Genomic DNA, 21613 nt, shown 5'->3' on the forward strand with positions numbered 1-21613 from the left:
GGTGCTGGCGGACCCTGCACTTGACCCCAGCATGGAGCTGCTGCTGAGCAGAGAGCAATCCTGTGGGTGTGGAGAGGGTTGGGCCAGTGCTCTTTAGGACTGGGGCTAGGGTGTAGTCTGCCCAACAGGTGCCAGGGACTTCAGAGACTTTTCGGCTTTTGAGGCTTCTTTTTCTTTGTTTGTTTGCAAGTAAGCACGTTTAACTGATGAGACATCTTCCCAGCCCAAACAAAACTTTTGCATCTCTGTTCATAAGGTATATACTTTTATAGCTTTCTGATTTTGGTGTTGTCTGCCAAATTTGCTTTGCTAATTACTCTCTTTTTGTTTTCTGAAGAGATAATGTATGTAATGGTATTGCCATTTCTTGTTTAAACAGAATTTTTTTTTAAATTTATTTATTTATTTATTTTGAGAGTGACAGACACAGAGAGAAAGACAGATAGAGGGAGAGAGTGAGAATGGGCGCGCCAGGGCTTCCAGCCTCTGCAAACGAACTCCAGACGCGTGCGCCCCCTTGTGCATCTGGCTAACTTGGGACCTGGGGAACCGAGCCTCGAACCGGGGTCCTTAGGCTTCACAGGCAAGCGCTTAACTGCTAAGCCATCTCTCCAGCCCCAGAATTTTTTTGGTGAAACCATATGGATGGACACGGAGAATCCTTTTCAAAATGTTTTAATTTTTTTAATTTTTATTTATTTGAGAGAGACAGAGAAAGAGGGAGATAGAGGAGAGGAAATGGATGTGCCAGGGCCTCCAGACAGTGCAAATGAACTCCAGACGCATGTACCACCATGTGCATCTGGTTTACCTGGGTTCTAGGGAATTGGACCTGGGTCCTTAGGCTTAGCAGACAAGCACCTTAATCACTAAGCCATCTCTCCAGCCCAGTTTTATATATATATTTTTTTTGGGGGGGGGGTTTCAAGGTAGGGTCTCACTCTGGCTCAGGCTGACCTGGAATTCACTATGTAGTCTCAGGGTGGCCTCGAACTCATGGTGATCCTCCTACCTCTGCCTCCCGAGTGCTGGGATTAAAGGCATGCGCCACCACGCCCAGCTTAAAAATATTTTTTTTAGGTTTTGTTTTAAGCTGGGCGTAGTGGTGCATGCCTATAATCCCAGCAGTGGGGAGGCCGAGGTAGCAGGATTCCTGTGAGTTCAAGGCCACCCTGAGACTAGACAGTGAATTCCAGGTCATCCTGGGCTAGAGCAAGACCCTATCTCCAAAAACAAACAAGCAGAAAATTGTTTTGTGCCAGACGTGGTGATGCACACCTTTAATCCCAGCACTCAGGAGGCAGAGGTAGGAGGATCACCATGAGTTCAAGGCCACCCTGAGACTTCATAGTGAATTTCGGGTCAGCCTGGGCTAGAGTGAGACCCTACTGTGAAACCCTCCCCCCAAAACACCTATTTTGTTGTTTTGCTTTATGTTTTTTGAAACTGTGAACTGTGTCCTATTTAGCCAAAGCTTGACATGAACTTGTTATATGGGTGAGGTTGACCTTGAACGCCTGGTCACCCAGCCTTTATCTCTGAAATGCTGGTATTAAAGACATATGCCACTAAAACTCAGTTTTGTTGTTTTTCTTAAAAACATTTATAGGGGCTGGAGAGATGGCTCTGTGGTTAAAGGCATTTGCTTGCAAAGCCTAATGGTGTAAGATCAATTCCCCAAGTACCCACGTAAAGCTAGATGCACAAAGTGACGCATGCACCTGGAGTTCATTTGCAGTAGCAGGAGACCTTGGAGCACCCATACTCACTCTCTCTGTGTCTGCCTCATTCTCTCTCTCTTTGTCTTAAATAAATAAATAATTTAGTTGAAACATTTTTATGTATTTGCAGCGGGGGAGACAGAATGGGCAAGCCACAGCCTCTTGCCACTGCAAACAAACTTCAGATACTGTCAGCTTCGTAAACAAGTGTCTTTAACCACTGAGCAATCTCTCCAATTCTTGCTTGCTTGTTTTTTTTTGTTTTTTTTTTTTTTTAGAACAAGAACAGGTCATTCCTTTATTGACATGCATAAGATACATCACATTTTCTGTCCTGTTGATGGTATAAATTCATTACCAATTCTCCAGACACATCAGTTATGAGCATAAAGTATATCATGTAACCTCAAATCTCTAACAGTGGAAGGCTTAAAAACAAGAATGGATGCCGCAAGAATGCTTCCTTTGATGTGACAGCATCCATCTCCCTCCCCCTCAGATGACTTCTTCAGCATGTTAGAGCAGTGAGGAATGGTTTAGTCTCATAACCAAGTTAGAGTGAAGATATTGGCCACATAGTACACATGCTCCATTGTTTAAAAATTTTCTGAATCTCGGGCAATTGTTCTCTTGTGACTACTTTACAGTTTCTAAAAGCAGTTATTGTCCAAAGCTGGAAGAACTTACGTCTCCTCAGATGAGCATGTGAATGAGTGGAGGGGGGTCAACAAAAAATAAAATTAAGAAAGATGAGGTCTGACAGGGGAGCAGCCGGATAAGAAAATCAAAAAAGGAACAGTCATTTAAAGTTTATTCCAGCTCTAGTGCAGGTTATTCTGACTTGAAGGTAGCATCACATGGCATACTTCTGAGTCCATTCCCGAGATCTTCTGTTGTACTTATCTCTGTTTTATAGATCCGTGCAGTCTCTGGCACTAGGGGGTCATCTGGGTTTGGATCACATAGCAGTGAACAAATGGATAAAAGAACTTTAGAAATAGTTAAAGCAGGAGACCACGTGATCTTAGAATATCAAGACAAATGCTGCCATTACTGTTAATATGTGGATGATAAATCCTTGTTGTAAATGCAACCTTAGGTGGTTTGAAGGGGTAGTCTGTAGGAAAATGAATTGTCAAAAAGAATACACCGCCTTGATATGGACTGTCATTAGGTCCCATAATTGTGGCTTGCCAATGAAACATATCATCCCCAACTGGACCTGCAGAACATTGTGCTGGAGGGTCACGGGCCAAATCACTAAGTTCCTTATTAATCCGTTTCAGCGCCATAGTCTGTGCTTCTCGCCTGGGTTCCCACTGTCTCGACGTGTGCTCGAAGGTCTGGCCAAAACTCTAGATTATCCAGGCGACGAGGAAGAATTGTCTTTTCGTCTCACAACCGCTCTGCCAGACACAGGCGCCTTAGGGGGAAGGTAATGGAAGCGGCAGCTGTGTGGTCGGGCCCCATGCCCCTCCTTCTAGCGGGCCCCCCCCCCCCAGTTTCCTCACTTGGTTGCTTGCTTGTTTTTGAGACAGGCTTTTAATTATGCAAAGAATCTTGATGAAATAGTAGCAAGTGATATATACTTAAATATACATAGATAACCCTGAACTAATGCTGTAGCTCCCTAACACTTGTACTGATCATTGCTCATTATACAAACTCTCTTTGTTCTGTCTATGGTGTGATTCTGTCTCCTGATTCATGCGAGCTGCCTATTATGACCAATGATGCATGCTATGAGGAAACAGCCGATGGAACAAGATGGACTGCCAGCTATGAGGACAAGAGGGTTTTGTGTATCGAATGGAATCGTCCACACCCAGGGGACATTTACACATGGAGCTGTCAATAGTGGAAGAAATGAACCATCCATGAATGAGATGGAATAGGAGTCCAGGTGAAAGGGCCATTCAGGATACCTGGCATGTGCCAGGAACAGACTGGAAGGCAAAGTCAATAGAGCAGATGATGGAGGAAGGTGGCCAAAGACCGCCTTAGATACTAGCCTGGGCTCAATTCCTCAGCTACCCACAAAAAGTGATGCAAGTGTCTGCCATTCTATTTGCAGTGTCAAGAGACCCTGAAACACACACACACACACACACACACACACACACTTTTTAAAGACAAAAATAAAATTAGTAGTTTCATAATACCAATAACAAAAATACTAAGAAAGAATCAGGGGGAAAATCTCATTAACAATTCCTTCAAAACAAACAAACAGGGCTGGAGAGATGGCTTAGCTGTTAAGGTACTTGCCTGAGAAGCCTAAGGACCCAGGTTCGACTCTCCAGGTCTCACATAAGCCAGACGCACAAGGTGACATAAGCGTGCAAGGTTGCACATGTGCACAAGGTGGTGCATGCGTCTGTAGTTTGATTGCAGTAGCTGGAGGCCTTGGCTTGCCAATTTTCTCTCTCTTTTTCTTGTTTTCTCTCTCTCATAAAAAAAAAATTACAAAAACAAACCAACAGACAAAGAGAAGAAATCTCAAGGAGTCAAAAGACAATGAAAACTAAAACAAGAAGAAAAGGCTCCACTGCTCACAGAATGGCAGATTCACAGAGTGGAAATAGTTATATTACCCAAAGTGATAGAAAGATTCAGTTCAATCCCAAATGACATTCTTCACAGAACCAGAAAGATTCATATAGAAGCAAAGACCCCTCATAAGTCAGATGGGATTCACTGCACCTCTGAGCTATAGCTGCCTTCGTGGGCTCCCAGAACCAATCTCGGCGTCTAGAAGCGGGGTACAAAGAACTCAAAGGACCTGAGAAGGGTGAGCCAACCTGCATGGTCACTGTCCAGCCCTTACAGGTGACTTTGGAACCCGACTGATGAGATACAGGACATTAGTACAATCTCCTACAGGGAAAAGCCCCAGACACCTCATAAGGATTAAGATTCTTTCTTAATGGGCTCAAGAGATGGTGAAAGGTTAATACCCTTCCCTAAAAACTAAAGGGAACTAAAGCATTAATACCTATTCCTAAAGCTTGCGGGCAATAAAGAAGTTTGGCACCTTCCCTGACTGATGTACTCCCCTTAGCCTAGATAGCCTTGAAGGACCAGAGACCATCTGAGTGTCCTCCCTTAGACATTCCTGGCTATTCTGAAGAAGCCTGTTCTAAACAAGGACACAAACAGCTACAATGTTTTTATCAACTGCATCTGGTACAGCGTGTTTTTCTTAGGATCCTCCTTATAAGCTTACACCCTAGCCTGGCCCAGTGCTTTAGCCTTCATCCTGCGGGAAAGCTGAGGCCCCTCGCTGTTTCTCTCAATAAACAGTCTGTTTGTAGAGATCAAGCCCGGTGTTCTCTTTTGCTTTTCTCTTACACTTTCCTTACAGATGGCTTAGTGGTTAAGGTACTTGCCTGCAAAGCCAAAGGAATCAGGTTTGCTTCTCCAGTACCCACATAAGCCAGATGCACAAGGTGGCGCATGTGTCTGGAGTTTGCTTGCAGTGGCTAGAAGCCCTGTGTGTCCATTCTCTCTCTCTCTCTCTCTCTCTCTCTCTCTCTCTCTCTCTCTCTCTCTCTGTCTCTAATAACTAAATTAATTAATTAAAAAAGTATTTCTTGAGTTGCACAAGGCATAGTCTGAGTGGAAGAGAATTACTTTAATGGTAACCTATCTTTGAAGCCCCATCTGGAAGCCAGTCGCCCTTCTTCCTGAACTGCTGCTGAGTCCAGCCTCAACTATTGCCTTGGTCTGCTGTCACGCTCTGGTATTACTCTCATTGCCCTAATCACTTCGGAACCAGGTGCCTGGTACATAAAACCATGTGCCCTGGAGACCCCCAAATTATTCAAATTAGTCAACCTACATGGAACCTAAGGAACAACTATCTATCCAATGTTCCTACGATCCAGCTCACTCTCAGCCTGTCCCAGATGCAGGCTACCCCACATAGCCCAGCCTTTCAAACCACTCTGCTCATTGGAACTGCAAGTAACCAGGACCTCTGCCTTGATTTCTCTGAGTGTCAGTGTATGGTATTGGGACACTGAAATCACATCCCTCTTATCACCCACAGAGGTCCCTTAAAGGCCTCCTGTGATTCATCCTCACTTCCCTGCCAGGTTTTCCTAGGAAACCTCACCCACTTTCATGAATCCTATCCCTATGTCCAGGCCAGGGCAAACCCTCAGGAGGACCTCGCCTCGCCTCGCCCCCTCCATCAGGAGCTGCTTTGAGTGGGATCCGCCCTGCACACTGTCTTCATTCCGTGGTCTGTGTTCAGTGGGGACAAGGTCAGTCTGGTTTCACAGCAGGACCTAGTGTCCAGGGACACCCAGGGTGGCTGTCAACATGCCTATCCATGGTCCCAACACGTAAAAGAAACCAAATATGCCGGGCGTGGTGGCACACACCTTTAATCCCAGCACTCGGGAGGCAGAGGTAGGAGGATCACCATGAGTTCGAGGCCACCCTGAGACCACATAGGGAATTCCAGGTCAGCCTGGGCTAGAGTGAGACCCTACCTTGAAAAACAAAAACAAACAAACAAAAACGAAAGAAACCAAATACTACTAGCCCCACCTCAGATGTAGGGTGCGAAATGGATTTGAGTCTCCTTAGGGACACAACCACCAGAGTGAATGAGCCTCTGGGGAGCTCATGGCCTCTAGCTGGTTACTTCATCCCAAAGATCTGCAAGAATCGTGTCTTACTCCCCAAAAAACTGAGATCTGGTGCAAAACTCCTTGCCTAGGTCCATCGTAAGGTCAGGAATGCCCTGCTCTAGGCCCTCTGTGAGGGACAACTAAAGGGCACAACACCGTGGGAAGAGGAAGCTGGCCATGTCTGTGACGGCCAGCCGCTCTGGGAACAGAATCCGTCTTATATTCTGGTCCATGGACACACTCAGCCTGCGGTGAGGCTAGACCCTCTCCCCTCCCCCTTCCTTTCTCTAGGGATAATGTTCACTGAGGCACCAGTCAGCTGGCACCGGGAACTAGGAAGGGGCACATGTCCTGACTTCTCACTGCACACGTCTCAGGTCACGGGAGATGACCTTCAGGAAGCACAGCCATCCGCCCACCCCAAGCTGACCTCAGTCGTTTTCTGTCAAGGCCTCCTGCTTCAAAGGCTTGGGAGATGATCTAAGGAGAAGCTGACTATGTATTTTTTTCATGTAAATTACTATACCCAGAGCAATGACTAGTGTGTATGGAAGGACTGGACACCATTTATTGGAGCTTTGGTGGAGAGGTAGGGTGACATTGTGCCGGGGTCCAGCTCTGGCTTGAAGGAGGGTCCCCGAAAAGAGGTGTGAAGGGGAGCGGCACATAACGACTCGAAGTCAAGTTCTGGAGCAAGCTGACAGGCTAATGCTGAAGGCAGCTGAGCTTCTCCATCTCTCTCTCTCTCTCTCTCTGCTTCTCTATTTCTCTCTTTTTTTTCTCCTTTTTCTATTTCTCTTTTTTTGTCTTTTTCTCTGTTCTCTGTTTTTCCCTGCTTCTCTACTTCTCTGCTGCCACAGCTCTTAGTCTCAGTCTCTTATTTTCTGATCACGTCATGCAAGAACAAACTTCAAGAAAGGTACAATTTCACAGAATTCATAGAAACTTTTTGTTATTCCTTTTCATCAAACAACCCCATAATTATTCACCTCAAGAAAAGCCGTCAGGCCTCTATAATGATTAACTATTTTCAACCTTTCCCCATGTATGTGTGTGCGGTCAAGCACTTGTGATTTCCTGAACTTCTATTTCAATTACTATATTAAAGGTGAGAGACAAAATAACCATAAGTGGAGGTTCCCATCATTAATCATTGATCCAATAGGTCCATTTATCCTTAGATCATTTATGTTGAATTTTCCTTTTCATGTCTCTCCAACACTTAAGACTTTGGTCCCCCCAATTGAACTCTTTCTGACTTTGGTTGTTTTTCTGTAAGGATTCTTGATAAGGAGTCATAGTTTGCTACAATTGCCACCATTTAGAAAAATTAGTCATAGAGCAATTTTTACATTGTTCCAGGAGGTTCATTGTTTCCTCTTAAGTGTACTGTACTCCGTGCCTTTAAGGGAAACAATTATCTCTGACCCATTTTCTTGTTTTTCCAATTCTATGCCAGAGCCTCTTTCAGATACATTGACCAACACTTCACTAACACCAATTTTTACTGGAAAAGTAAACTTAGAGATTGGGACACCAAGTGAAAGACAGAGAAAGACAAACATTATACAGAAAACCACAGGTTTCTGTAGTGTAGAGAGCCAAAGATTTTTTCTACAGAGGGGCCACATTGGACTTCAAGGAAGAGACAGCTGGGCTGGAACTGTGTCATGCAGCTCTTCAGCGCTTGGTTCCTCGTGATCCTGAAATGGCATGCTTGCCATCTCCGGCAAAATTGCTTTCCTATTTCAATCCGGGTCCAGCCGCATGCATGTTTATGTTCTTAAAATTTCCTGTAGTTTTGGTGTCCCGGCCTCTGGGCCTCACTCCCCACACTTAACACCTGGAGACTATGAGGCCTCCCCTTCAATCTCCAGCTTTCTCATGCACAGACCTCACCTCCACCCTCCTCTGGACCTCCCTCCTGGGTCAGATTCATCACCAGGTGCCAGACCTTCCTCAGAGCCCAAGCTCTGAGGGGCTAAACCAGGTGACCTATATCTTCCTCTAAGACCCTGCTTGCCCTTCCTAACCTCACTAACCACTCCTGTCCGTGACCCCCTGATCCACTCACCCAGCTTGTCTCACTGCTATTCCTTGTGACCCTGTGTGTAGTGACATGCACATGCGTGCGTGCGTGCGTGCGTGAGTGTTGAGGGAGGGGCCTGTGAATGTGATAAACTCCTTCCTAATCATCATGGCCATGTATGAATGTCTTCCCATACCTCAAAGTCCACACAAAGTCCAGGGCCACTAGACTGTGACACATGTTGCCAGGGGACACTGCCCAGCTTTATTAGAAGCAGAGGCATGAGGAAGAGCCAGGACTAGGCCCCATTACCTCTTGACACAGAGAGATACCTGCAGGGACAGAGGGGTGCTGGGTCCCAGCTCCTGCTTCCAGCACAGTCTCAGTGGCAGTCTCTCCATACGCCAAGATCCTTGACCAAATCACAGGCATCTATCTACAGACAAGAGAGAGACAAGAGGCTGGGAGGGATGCCTGTGTGTGGACACCATCTTACAGCAGAATCACGAACTAGAGGAGAGGGACTTGGGGAGACCCCGTCTCGTTACCGTCGAGGGCAGGGTTGATGATTTCTGAGCTGTTCAGCCCTTGATTCTCCACAAACTCTCTGAAGCACTCCAGGGATCTTGGGTTTTCAATGGGAGTACGACCTGCAGGCCACGTAGGATAAGGATGATGTGTGGAAATACTGAGTCTCAGTCCACGCAAGGCTGGAGAGGAGGGGGCTGAAGGACTCTCCCACAAGTCCCTCAGAGAGATCTGTGGGTCCTGAGAGGATCCAAGCCAGGAATGGGGTCTCCCAAGCCCCCAAATTCTTGAGGAGACCAGCCACACTGCCATATTAGGAGAGAATGTTGATTGCCTCTTGTTTGGGACAAGAACCTCCTGAGCAAATGAGCCTCCTCAATAGCCCCAGGTGGTTCCTCACCAATGGCATCTCAGGCCCTGGGCAGAGGGAACAGATGCAGAATCCCCTGCACAAGTACATCCTGGGCTCCACAGTATAGTTTGCATCTTGTCCCAGCCCTTCCAGCAGGGAAGAGCTGAGTCAGATGCTTGGATAGCACGAGGTGGGAAGCATAGGGGTCCACAAGTGACTGGTCACTTCCCTGCTGTCATGTTCCCAGATCCTCCCAGCATGGCCTATAGGAGTCCATCTCCACCAAAAATACATCTTAAAGAAGGACCTTCTGAGTGTCCTTGGCTCCTCCAAGGCCCAAGGTGATTTTTTGGGGGAGGGGAGGGGTTTCGAGGTACGGTCTCACTCTAGTTCAGGCTGACCTGGAATTCACTATGTAGTCTCAGGGTGGCCTCGAACTCACAGTGATCCTCCTATCTCTACCTCCAGAGTGCTGGGGTTAAAGGCATGCACCACCTCGCCCAGCTTAAGGTGATGCTTTTTTGTAAGAGAGAGAAAGAGAGTGAGAATTGTCTCACCAGGGCCCCCAGCCATTGCAATCGACCTCCAGAAGCATGCGCCACCTAGTGCACATGTGTGACCTTGTACTTGTGTCACCTTGTGTGTCTGGCTTAAGTGGGATCTAGAGAGTTGAAGGTGGGCCCTTAAGGCTTCGCAGGCTAGCACCTTAATGGCTAAGCCATCTCTCCAGCCCCTGGAGTGTTATTAGAAATAGGAGACGAAGGAGGAAAGTGACCTAGGGACATCAAGAGGGTCTGCACAGCACGAAGGGCCCCTGGGGTCCTTGGTCACAATCAGAAGGTGGCGCCAGCACTGAGTGTCTCTGACTGTGTTTAATGCTCCAGGTTGAGACACTTCACAGGCCATTGCGAGGATCTTGCTGGCACAAAATCTCCAGGGAGCTGTGGGCAGGGCCCTGGCGTACCCATTCTCTCTCTCTCCCTGTCCTTGCAAATAAATAAAACATGTTTTTTAAGATGACAACCACAAAGGCTGACTGAGAAGGGAAGGGTGGGGCTGGGGACTGGATGGGGCATAAGTGGATGTGGTCATGTGACAGTTGAGGCTGCGAGAAGCTAAGAGTTTACAAATCCTTCTCCTTCAAAGCCCATGGGTCCCAGAAACAGTTCCAGGTGGGAAAGCAGTGCACTGAGAAGGAAATAGTATCTGTGGCAGTTACCTTCTTGTTGCTGGGACTAACACCTGACCAGAAGCAGCTTAGGAAAGGGTTTATTTCAGGCTTACAGATCCCAGAGAATGTTTCACCATGGCAGAGGAAGCTGCCTTGCTGCAGCAGCCATGGGAGAGAGAGCAAAGGCAGCCCCAGCTAGCACGAACAGCCAGGGCTCAAACTGTTCTTTAGGTACCTAGTAGGGTTGGACTCAAGATCCAAGCCCAGTAGCATACATACCTCTTCCAGCAGGCTGCTGGAGACTTAAGTAGGAAGCTTAATCTCAATCAGAAATGTCTAAAGCTATGGGGGGAGGGATGGGTCATACATTTACATTCAAGCCACCAGATTATCCCCCTTTGTTTGTGTTGTCCCAGAAGTTCATGTCCAATTACTATAAACTTGGGAAGGGCTGGCACGCACCCATGAGCATCATCATTTTGTAGATGGTGTTGTCCATTGTGCCCTGGTAGTAGGCAATGGCAAGATCCTCCCCCAACAGGAACTGGATGGTGATAATGTGCCCTGACCCTATAGACAGAAGAGAACCATGTGGTTGACTGCAGGGTCTTTTTCTGAATTATCTGTTGAAAGGAGAAATGTGCACCTGACCACCTACAGGCGTGGAAGATGCCCGGCTCTTCTAATTCATCCAGGCTCAGCTTGAACTGCACACAACCAATGGGCTTCCTGGCACACAGGAGGGAAGCACGGTTCTCTCACTGACGTCTGCCAGGTCCTTCCCGACAGAGAGGGGAGCCCAGCACTTCCTCCCAATACACAGGACATCACAGCCCCCGGGGGCATGGCTTGCGTCAAATTCTGTGTCCCTGTCTTAGGTGTTCTAAGTCACAGCAGGAGGGGACAGGGAGATACAGGAAGGTGAAGAGCTAATGACCAGCCCATACTCCCAGTTTGGGACAGGTTGGTGCCCTTGGAGTGACTAGCTGAGGTCAGAGAGCAGATATATGGCGAGGACTGGGGAGACCATGCAGCCAAGGGCAGGGTACTCACATGATGTTCATCCTGAACTCCAACATGCTGAGGTCATTTCTGACGAATGTGAAGGGAGGTAGCTGGCTAGTCTTCTTCTTTGCAGGAATAGGCATGTTCCCTGCCCAGCGAATTATGTACCACCTTCCTAAAAGCTGGAGGTAGCAGGGTTGCAGGGACAAGGGGCCAGGAAAGGGGGACCCAGGCTGAAACTGAAGTGGGAGCAGAGGCAGGAAGGGCTTGAGCAGGGACTCCAAGCAGCCTGGAGGGACCTGAGACTCTGGAGGAACAGGGGGAGCCCTGGGTGTGACAGAATGCCCTTAGCATCACCAAGCAGAGCCAGATAGGGTCCTCCTAGGTGACCCACTTTCTGGAGGAGCTCCGACCAGGGCCTTGCACTGCTCTTACATGAGGACCTCGGGAAAGTCACCCTGATCACCAGGCAGAGCAGGGCTTGGGGATGACCTGTCCCCCCCAGGCATCTACTGGTATGGGATCATAAATGGCCACAACCACCCTGCCAGGTATGACCTGTCCCCAGGGTCCTTCCATAGACAGTGACAGTTCTCTTAAGAATCATCAATGTTCTCTCCAAACCAATCAGCAGTTAGTACTGTCCCTGTCCCTACAATGGCACAAGAGCCACAGAGACCTTAAACACATAAGCCCACACCAGCCTCAGCAGCAGCTCCCACATTGTTCCTGGAAACCACACACCTTACTTAATGTGTCTCTGGTACTCAGAGCCCTAGGGCTATGGTGGGCCTGACCCCAGTCTCTTTGTAAGAGGGACAGGGAAGGTGCAGACCAGGGTTTTGTATGTAAAGGGCAGAGAAAGGAGTTGGGGTCCCCAGCACTGGTGACAGACTATGACCAGCTGCCTGAGAAGGGAAAGAAGGAATTGGGGTCACTATAGGGAGGCATGGTGTTGAGATGGTTGAACTGAGGAGCTAGACTTCTTGCCATATAACGTTGGATCTCTAGACCTTATCCCTGACCCTGGGACTTATTTCAGATTTGGTCAGCTTAACTCTCAGGACAAAGACATTAGGAATCAGGGAAGTTGCAGGCTGTTGTCACCTTTATCCACCAGTGACAGGGCCTGAGTCAATGGTGATCATTTCCAGAACCTGACAACTTCTCATAAAACAAGTTTTCAATCATAGCATGCTCTCCATGGCTCAGAGAACATTGCAAAAGAGTGGGAGGAAAGATTGTAAGAGCCATAGGGTGGGAAGGAGTGTCCTGAAGCTTTGAACCTCCCACACAGACTGACTGGTGCATTCATGACCACACAGCGAATACTGATAACCCCACCGTGACAGGGAACATAAGAGTATAACCCAATGGGAACATGACCAATACGCAGTATGTTGAAAAATAAATTAATTTTTTTTTAATTCATGGAAAATCAGGGGTGGGAAGATAGCTCATTTGGTAAAGTGCTTACCCCCTAAGCTTGAGGATCTGAGTTCAATCCCCACAAATTTCTGGACACAATGGTGTGTGCCTATAATGTCAGCGCTGGGGAGTGGAGATGAGAGGATCTCTGGGGCTCACTGGCTAGCTAGTACCACTTAATTGGTGAACTCCAGGCCAATGACAGACCCTGTCTTAGAAAGAAAGAGGTAGAGAACCTGGCTTGGTGGGTGTTGCAGTCCGGTTCACACTGCTTGTAGAAATCACCCAACCAAGAGAAGCTTCTGGGAAAAAGAGATTTATTTTGGCTTACAGGCTCGAGGGGAAGCTCCACGATGGCAGGGAAAAACAATGGCATGAGCAGAGGGTGGACATCACCCCCTGGCCAACATAAGGTGGACCACAGCAACAGGAGGGTGTGCCAAACACTGGCATGGGGAAACTGGCTATAAAGCCCTTAAGCCCGCCCCCAACAATACACTCCCTCCAGGAGGCATTAATTCCCAAATCTCCATCAGCTGGGAACCTAGCATTCAGAACAACTAGGTTTATGGGGGACACCTGAATCAAACCACCACAGTGGGACATGCCTTTAATCCCAGCATTCAGGAAGCAGAGGTAAGGGAATCACTGTGAGTTCGAGGCCACCCTGAAACTACATCGTGAATTCCAGGTCAGCCTATGCTAGAGCAAGATCATACCTGAAAAAGGGGGTGGGGACTTAAGGGATGGCTTAGCAGTTAAAGCGTTTGCCTACAAATGTCAAAGGACCCTGGTTCAGTTCCCCAGCACCCACGTTAGCCAGATGCACAAGATGATGCAAGCATCTGGAGTTCATTTGCAATGGCTGGAGGTCCTGGAATACCCATTCTCTCCCCACCCCCTTTCTCTCTGTCAAATAAATAAATAAAAATAAAATACTTTAAAAAATAAAAACAAATGGAAAAAGGTGGAGGGCATTCATGAGGAATGACATCTGTAGTTGAACTCTGGCCTCCATATGGACATACACACATGAACATGAATACACACAAGCACACACCACACATACAGACACATGTACACATGAAAAACATCTTATGAAGTCCATGGTTCTATTCAGGCCCTCCTGCATGAAGCTCATATTGTGAAATAGAATCGTTTCTGTGAAACAAATGGAGCTTCTTGGAAGCCCACAAGCTGACAGAGAGAAGCAGCGCGTCTGTGTGGCAGAGCTGCGAGACCCAACCCTCTATACTCATCCCTTGGCCTTAGGGTGACCTCTACCCCTGCAGTTATCAAGAAAAGTTTATGCTGGACTATAGACCCCAAGCTTATAATGCAGGGCAACCCGCTGACACCCACCAGTGGCTCCTATGAACATACCTGAGATCCTCACTTGGTCCAAGGTCGTGGCATCTGAAACCCACCCAGAACCCAGTCCTCCCTGGGGCTGTCACCTTGTCAGTAGGGGCAGGAGTCAGTGGAGTGCTTTCATCTGCACTGACCACAGACAGCAGACTCAGACCCACGGTCAGTAGGAGCAGCTGCATGGTCGCCATGGTGCCTCTGTGATCCTGGCTTCTCCGCAGCATGTTTATCCTGCACTGGGTGGCACCTCATTTTATCTGCACAAATGCACCACAATGTATGCTGTAGGTTGATCACATTGTTTTGTTTGGACCTCATGAACAGATGTAAGTTATATAATTAGCCCTCTGACTGTCCTTGCACTCATTCTGACGATGCCTTGTCTTGACAAGAGAATGTTATCAGAGGGGGAAGTGCCCACCTTGGATTCTGAAGCCAGGAGCAGGACAACAAGGCTCCTTGTGCTCATGCCCTCCCCATACCCAGACCTAGTGCCCAACAAAAACAGAGTTTCCACAGCTCTCCATCCCTCCAGACCTTCTAATTCCCTGCCCGGCATCCAGCCCCTCTCCAGACAGCAACACCAATGCCTGATCATGTCCTGTGGCCACAGTCCACTGAGAACTGAGTTGGCTCTCTCCTGTAGCATCCTCACTACTGTTCCCATCTCTCCCCCACCCTGACTGTGCCCTGTCCCCTGGGAGGACCCTGCCGACCTCCATAGCTCTCTGTAACCTCATTGCTGCCCTCCACCAACCTGACAGCTAGACCCTTATAAAGACCCCCAAATCCAAACCCACCTCTTCTCAGAGATGCTGGAAGCCCCCTCCCAGCATTTCTTGGTCCCCATCTCTCATTCACCCTCCCTTCTCTACCAGATCTTGCACCAGCTACATTGCCTTGCTTCTGTGCACGTGTATGTAGCTGCAGATGTGTGCCTGTGTAGCTGTGTGATTATACATGTGCCTATGTGTGGATGCCTGTCTTTGCATGTCAGTGTGAGTACCTGCATTTGTGTGAGTACATGCACTTGTGCCTTTGTGTATCTGTCTCTGTGTATACATGTGTGTGAACATACCAGTGTATATACATATATGTGTGTGTGTATGTATACGTGCTCTTGTTTGTGTGTATGTTGGCATGTCTATGTGCAAATCTGTGTCATTGTGCATACATATGTGTGTACATATGACTATATATGCATCTTCACAACTGTGTGTACACATATATGTCTGTATGTATTCATGAGAGATGGTCTATGCATATCAGTGTGTTTCTGTGTATGCACATCTGGGTGGATGTGATATGTATGTAATGGCTTGAAACTGAAATGTCCCCAATAGTATCTAAATGTGTTTGAACACTTGGCCCCCTGGAGGTGTGTTTTTGGGAAGACATGGAACGTTTGGAGTTGTGATCTCATTAGCAAAAGTAGGATGCTAATGGTGTCCACTTGTGGCTCTGCCCCAAGCACTCCTGTGTCCTGTCCACCATCTGTTTTCTGATCCACCAAGAGGTGAACAAGCCATGGGGAAAGCTCCCACTGCCACAGACTGAGTCGTTTCATCCACCAGGCCTTCTCCACCTTGATGAACTGTATCCTAAACCATGAGCCAAAATAAGTCCCTCCTCCTCCTCCTGTAATGTGTTTCTGCTGTTGATTTTGTCACTATAACAGGAAAGTAACTGGCACAAAAATCAATTGGTACTGGGAAGTGGGGTTGTTATTGTGATAAGCCTGACCTTGTGGGTGTTAAGCCTTTGAATCTTGTTTCCAGGGGGAACGAGGAAGAGTTTGGGGTTGAATCCATAGAAGGCTATGAGCAAATCCTAAAGGACCAACCTGGTGGGAGCTCAGAAGACCAGAATGCTAGTGGAAATGCAGACAGCCAGACCGCTCATGAGGTTTCTGAGGGGATGAATAACAAAGAATCTATGTCTATCTTCTGTCTCTGTCTTGAACTTTTGAGTGAGGCGGAGTTATATAGTAATGGGCTAACTTGTATGGTGGGGGAAATTCCAAGATGGCACAGCATTCAGGCTGTAGCCTGGTGAGGAGGCTGAAAAGGAAGTTCCTCCTGTGGGCATATACACAGGGTAACATGGAGAGAAAGTCATTGTCTCTTTTTGAAACAATGCAGGACCCCTGAGGAGGATAGATTCCTGATGTCCCCCAAAATGCCATCCTTGAAGGAAATGCTAACACAATATCCGTGGGTAATGAAAGTTCCAGTAGTAGAGTCAATACTGTCTGCACAGGTGGGGGTCTCTGTTGTCCTGGGGTGAGACTACAGGACCCTTTGGAGTCCCATTAACTCCAGCACTGGATATTCTCAAGCGTTCCCTGAAGTTGATCATTCACCCTAAATGCCACCTGACTATATCCTTCCCTGCTTGGAGAGCCCATCATGCACATGCTATGGTGACCCTTGTCAGGGACAGTTTCAAGGAGGAGCTGACCTCTCTGGAGCTCATGTACAGGCCTCATCTGGGTCCTCCAAGTCACACATGATAGCCTGTTAGGTCTTCTAGTGGCCAGAGCACTATGCCATACCTCCTGCTAGCTTCCCTCTCAGCACATCCTGCACTCGGCGTAGGGACCCTCAGGCTGCCTGGTCTATAGACATTGTTTAAGACCATGCTCCTGTCCTCCTAATTCTTGCTCTGCCCACATCCCCTGCGGAAGCTTTTTTTTTTTGTCCCTGGAGAGATTTGGAACCAGCCCTACACCCACTGTCACCTGGCCTAGATAGGGAAAGCTTCAGTTTGAAGATATAAGATATTCAGTGTGAAGATATCAGTTACTCTCTCATTGCTGTGATGGAATACTCAACAAAGTAGCTTATTATGGAAGGAAGGGGTTTATTTTGGGCTTGGGGTTTTGAGGGGAAGCTTCATGTTGGTAGGAAAAGCATGACAGCAGTAGGAGAAGGGAGAACAGGCAGTGGTGTTGGACTATAAAATCCTCATCAAAGGGCTGGAGGAATGGCTTAATAGACAAGGTGCTCATCTGCAAAGCCAAAGAACCCGGGGTTCCCCAGGAGCCATATAAGCCAGATGCACAAGGTGACACGTGCTTCTGGAATTTGTTTGCAGCAGCTGAATGCCCTAGTGTGCCCATTTTCCCTCTGTCTCTCTCTCTCTTTCTCTCTCTGTATCTGTCCCCCTCAAATAAATAAAATTTTAAAAAATCCTCATCAAACTCTGCCCCTAATGACACATGTTTTCCTGCCAGGCTCCACTTCACAATGTTCCCGAACAGTATCACCAGCTGGGGATTCAAACACATTAGAATATAGAGGATATTTCACATCCTAACTACCCCAGAGGGGAACAAATGAAACCACAGGCTCATTTCCAGGGTCAGTGACTGCCCATGCATGCATTTCCAAGACACAGACAGAGCACAGACATCGTCACGTCCCTGGCAGACAGCTATGCCTCCTTGGATACCTTCTGTGGGATGGGACTTGGGAAAGAACTGGAATGAAACCCTATGGTGGAATAGTGCTGTCTGGTGTCGGGAGCTACTCAGATGGGAGCCATGCAGACGTAATATGAAGGGAATAAATGTGAGCCCCACACGTCTGGATCTCACGGATGGGAGCCATACAGATATGAAATATATATGTGTTGTACACATGGAGGTGGGAAGTCACGTAGGTATGAGATAGGCAGGTGGGAGCTACACAGGTGGGAAGTCACATATGAGAACACACAGGTACAAGTCCCAGGGGTGGGAACTCACAAAGGTGAGCCACACAGAGATTTCACAGATTATCTGCACAGTGCTTCCCCCCTGGTGCCTTGCTCCCCCTCTTGGTCATTCTGCAAAATTAGTCTTAGCAGGTCTCCAAAGCAAAATTTTACTGGGAGGGTCAGGAGTCCAGAGTTCTTGGGTCCAGCTTGCTGGCTCTGTTGGAGTCTGGGAATGAAACCCTTGTCCACAAAGGGCCTAGACTGAAGAGGACGTTAGGCACTGAGCTGTTCAGCCTTTAGAATTCATCAGCTTCTCCTTCTCCAAGGCTTACCCCGTGTGAGGCAACCAGAGTGGCACATCCCTAAAATTCTAGGTATTAAGTGTCCCAGAAGGGCCACCCATTGCATCTCTGCGCCCCACACAGCACTCAATGTCATAGAAAAAGAAGGTCAAGTGAGAGAACATAGGGATTAGTTTCCTCCTCAAGGTAGATAGACAGGAAAGAGGAGTACCTCATTAAATAGCTATTTGCTTTTACTGCTGGGCGCCAAGATGGAGAAGAGAGCTGCCTACTTCCTGGTTCTTTGTGGGTGGGGATGAATTCTCTTGGTGGGCTCTTTCAGTAGGCTTTCTGAAACATGTGCAGTTGACGATGCCCCTTGAACCAATCAGCATCTTTGTCTTAGTTCAACCAACCTTGAGAACAGGTGGGAATGTTTTCTTCACTCACTACATGCCCTGCTCCCACAGGGGCAGCAGACTCCAGCTCTGAATGCTCTCCTCACATGAGGGGTCTGTTTCCTTACCTCTTACTTTCAGTTTAAATATGCTTTTATCTGCTTTATCTTCAAACCTTTCCTGCCTTTTAATTAACAAACCCAAGGAGGTGATGCCAATAGCCTGCAAATACCCCATCCATGAAACACCCTGTAAAACCAAAGGAGAAATAGTGACCTTTCATGAGTAGCATTCATGACCAAATGACAGAATTGCAGAAAAACGTTAAAGAATACTATATGCGGCTGTCCCCACCTCTTTCTCTCGGTCCCATACTGAACTCAAGCTGGAAGAGGCAAGTCCAGTCTCAAAATGAAGGTAAAACCGGTCGTTCCCAGCTGGGGGCTGGGGGGAGGGCCATGATCCATAAGAACCAGAGCAGTTGAGGAAGCTGTTCATTGGTGGTCTGAGCTCTGAAACTATAGAGGACAGTTTGAGAGAACATTTCGGGAAATGGGCACACTCACAGTCTGTGTGGTCATGAGAGACCAGAGGCTTTGGCTTTGTGACTCACTTGTGTTAAAGAGGCGGAGGCAGCAGTGTGTGCTCGGCCACACGAGGTTGATGGCGTGTGGTGGGACCCGAGAGCTGTTTCTAGAGAGGGTTCTGTAAAGCCTGGTGCCCATTTGACAGTAAGGAAATTGGTGGTGGTGGTATTAAAGACGACACAGGAGAATATAATCTGAGAGACTGCTTTGAAAAGTATGGCAAGATTGAGACCATAGAAGTGATGGCAGACAGGCAGAGTGGAAAAAAAGAGAGGATCTGCTTTTGAAACTTTCGAAGATCATGGTACGGTCAATAAAATTGTTGTTCAGAAATATCACACTATTAATGGGTATAATTGTGAAGTGAAACCGGCCCTTTCTAAGCGAGAGATGCAGCCGGCTGGGTCACACAGAGAGGTCATGGAGGTGGAGTGGCAACTGTATGGGTTGTGGTGGAAACTTTGGAGGTGGTGGAGGTAGTTCTGGTTGTGGTGGAAACTTTGGTGGAAGAGGTGGCTATGGTGGAGGAGGTGGTGGCAGCAGAGGGAGTTACGGTGGAGGTGATGGTGGATATAATGGATTTGGAGGTGATGGTGGCAGCTATGGTGGTGGTCCTGGTTATAGTAGTAGAGGAGGCTATGGTGGTGGTGGACCAGGATATGGAAACCAAGGTGGTGCATATGGTGGTGGAGGAGGAGGAAATGATGGTTACAATGAAGGAGGAAATTTGGAGGTGGTAACTGTGGTGGAGGTGGGAACTACAGTGATTTTGGAAATTATAGTGGACCACAGCAGTCAAATTATGGGCCCATGAAAGGGGGCAGTGCTGCTGGAAGAAGCTCTGGCAGTCCTTATGGGGGTGGTTATGGACCTGGTGGTGAAAGTGGTGGATATGGTAGCAGAAGTTTTAAAATCAGCAGAAAAGGGCTACCGTTCTTAGCAGGAGAGAGAGAGTGAGTTGTCAGGAAAGCTGCAGGTTACCTTGAGACAGTCGTCCCAAAGGCATTAGAGGAACAGGAGGAGTGATGGTCTGTAGTCAGAAGAGCTACTGCAGTTAAACAGGAAACCCCTCTTGTTCAGGACCGTCACAGCCTCAGTTTGCAGAACATGCGCTATTGATAGAACACACTGGCGTGTCAATCGTTTGTCCGTTCCTGAGGTCTTCCTCTGTTGTGGTTTTGTGTTCCTTCTTCTCTCATTGCATCAGCTACATTGCCCTGTAGATGTGGTAGTGGTACCAGGCATAAAAAATTAAGGAATTTTAACTTTTCAATACTTGTGTAGTTCAGTTTTTCTACATCTTAGTATAGAAACTTTAGCAAAATGCAGTCTTGAAGGTGTTTCCTTGTGAGTAATGAGTAAAGAAGATCATTGTTAATTATAATTTTGTATGATTTTTGCTAAAGTTAACTGTAAAGAAACACCCACTGACTTTCATTTTAAGGGGAATCTATTCTCCCTACTTCCAAACCATGCTATGAATGGACGCTGACATATGGAGAGAGTAGATATCTGTATGTTTGCAATGTGTATTTTAGAATGTTTAGGATTGGGTATTTAATAAATTAGCATATATGTGAACTTAATAGCATTAAGATCACCTTCAAATGAAAAATCTGAAGATTTCTATTTGGTTTTTGTGCATTGTCTTTCAAAATGTAAACATGATTTTAGCGTGTAGACTTTCTGAGTCCTAGCTGTTATAACATCTCCATTCTACATTTACATTGGTCACATTTAAAGTGCTGCCATAGTTTTGGGGTGTAAAGCATGGGCTGCGCTCTTTAAATTCTGGAAAGGGATAGTGGATGTTTTCCATTCCCACTTTTAACCTTGATGCAGGACCACTAAGTCTGTTGTGTGTAAGCAAATTAGTGGGTACCTGGTTTTGTTCTTTAAAAGCAGAGGTTCACAAATCTCAAGTCACTTTTCTTGGTTTAGCTGTTCCCAAGTGTTTAGAGCAAAAGAATAAAAATTATACACAGAGACATTTCCTCCTACCCATAACTGATGGCTAACCCCACAATGCACGACCCTTATGCCCCAACAAGGAGGGTCCCTGTGGAGGGGGGAGGACAGGGAGGAGGCTAACAATGGTACCAACTTGATTGTATTCACTGAGTACAAAACTAAAAAAGAATAAAAATCACTCATTAAACCCTTAGAAAAATAATACTACACACAGAAGACCAAACATATACACGTGTGAGAGCTCATGGAAGAGTAACTCTCATTACAGAAAATATAAACAAATGAGAATTGGAAAAGAATCAAACATTACTAACTCAGTATACCAGTTAACCCTTAAAATGAAGATAGATGGTAGAAATTCATATCCTAAATAATTAACCTAGCCAGATGTGGTGGCACAGGCTTGTAATCCTAGCACTCAGGAGGCAGAGGGAG

The 21613-nt window shown here is 47.1% G+C and overlaps 1 protein-coding gene and 2 pseudogenes across 1 annotated transcript; 1 reads left to right on the plus strand and 2 right to left on the minus strand.

Annotated features, from left to right (window-relative positions):
* Positions 1 to 2574: 2574 nt before the first annotated feature.
* Positions 2575 to 3060, minus strand: LOC123463571 (annotated as a pseudogene).
* A 3441-nt stretch (positions 3061 to 6501) lies between these two features.
* Positions 6502 to 11589, minus strand: LOC101599927 (vomeronasal secretory protein 2-like). Its single transcript, XM_045133530.1, has 5 exons — positions 11495 to 11589; positions 11100 to 11170; positions 10904 to 11011; positions 8939 to 9040; positions 6502 to 6560 (listed from the first exon to the last, which is right to left on the minus strand). Exons 1-5 carry the CDS (start codon positions 11587 to 11589, stop codon positions 6502 to 6504), a joined length of 435 nt encoding a protein of 144 aa, XP_044989465.1.
* Positions 11590 to 13831: 2242 nt separating this feature from the next.
* Positions 13832 to 20164, plus strand: LOC123454705 (annotated as a pseudogene).
* The last annotated feature ends 1449 nt before the right edge of the window (positions 20165 to 21613 follow it).

This window comes from Jaculus jaculus, chromosome 1 (assembly GCF_020740685.1).
Source record: "Jaculus jaculus isolate mJacJac1 chromosome 1, mJacJac1.mat.Y.cur, whole genome shotgun sequence".
NCBI classification, from domain to species: domain Eukaryota; kingdom Metazoa; phylum Chordata; class Mammalia; order Rodentia; family Dipodidae; genus Jaculus; species Jaculus jaculus.

Coding starts and splice junctions, on each gene's coding strand:
- LOC101599927 (XM_045133530.1), bottom strand. CDS start 11,589: ATGCCTATTCCTGCAAAGAAGAAGACTAGCCAGCTACCTCCCTTCACA. Junction 11,171..11,494: donor GAGTTCAGGATGAACATCAT/GTGAGTACCCTG, acceptor CCTGTGTGCCAG/GAAGCCCATTGGTTGTGTGC. Junction 9,041..10,903: donor CAAAATGATGATGCTCATGG/GTGCGTGCCAGC, acceptor CGTGGCCTGCAG/GTCGTACTCCCATTGAAAAC.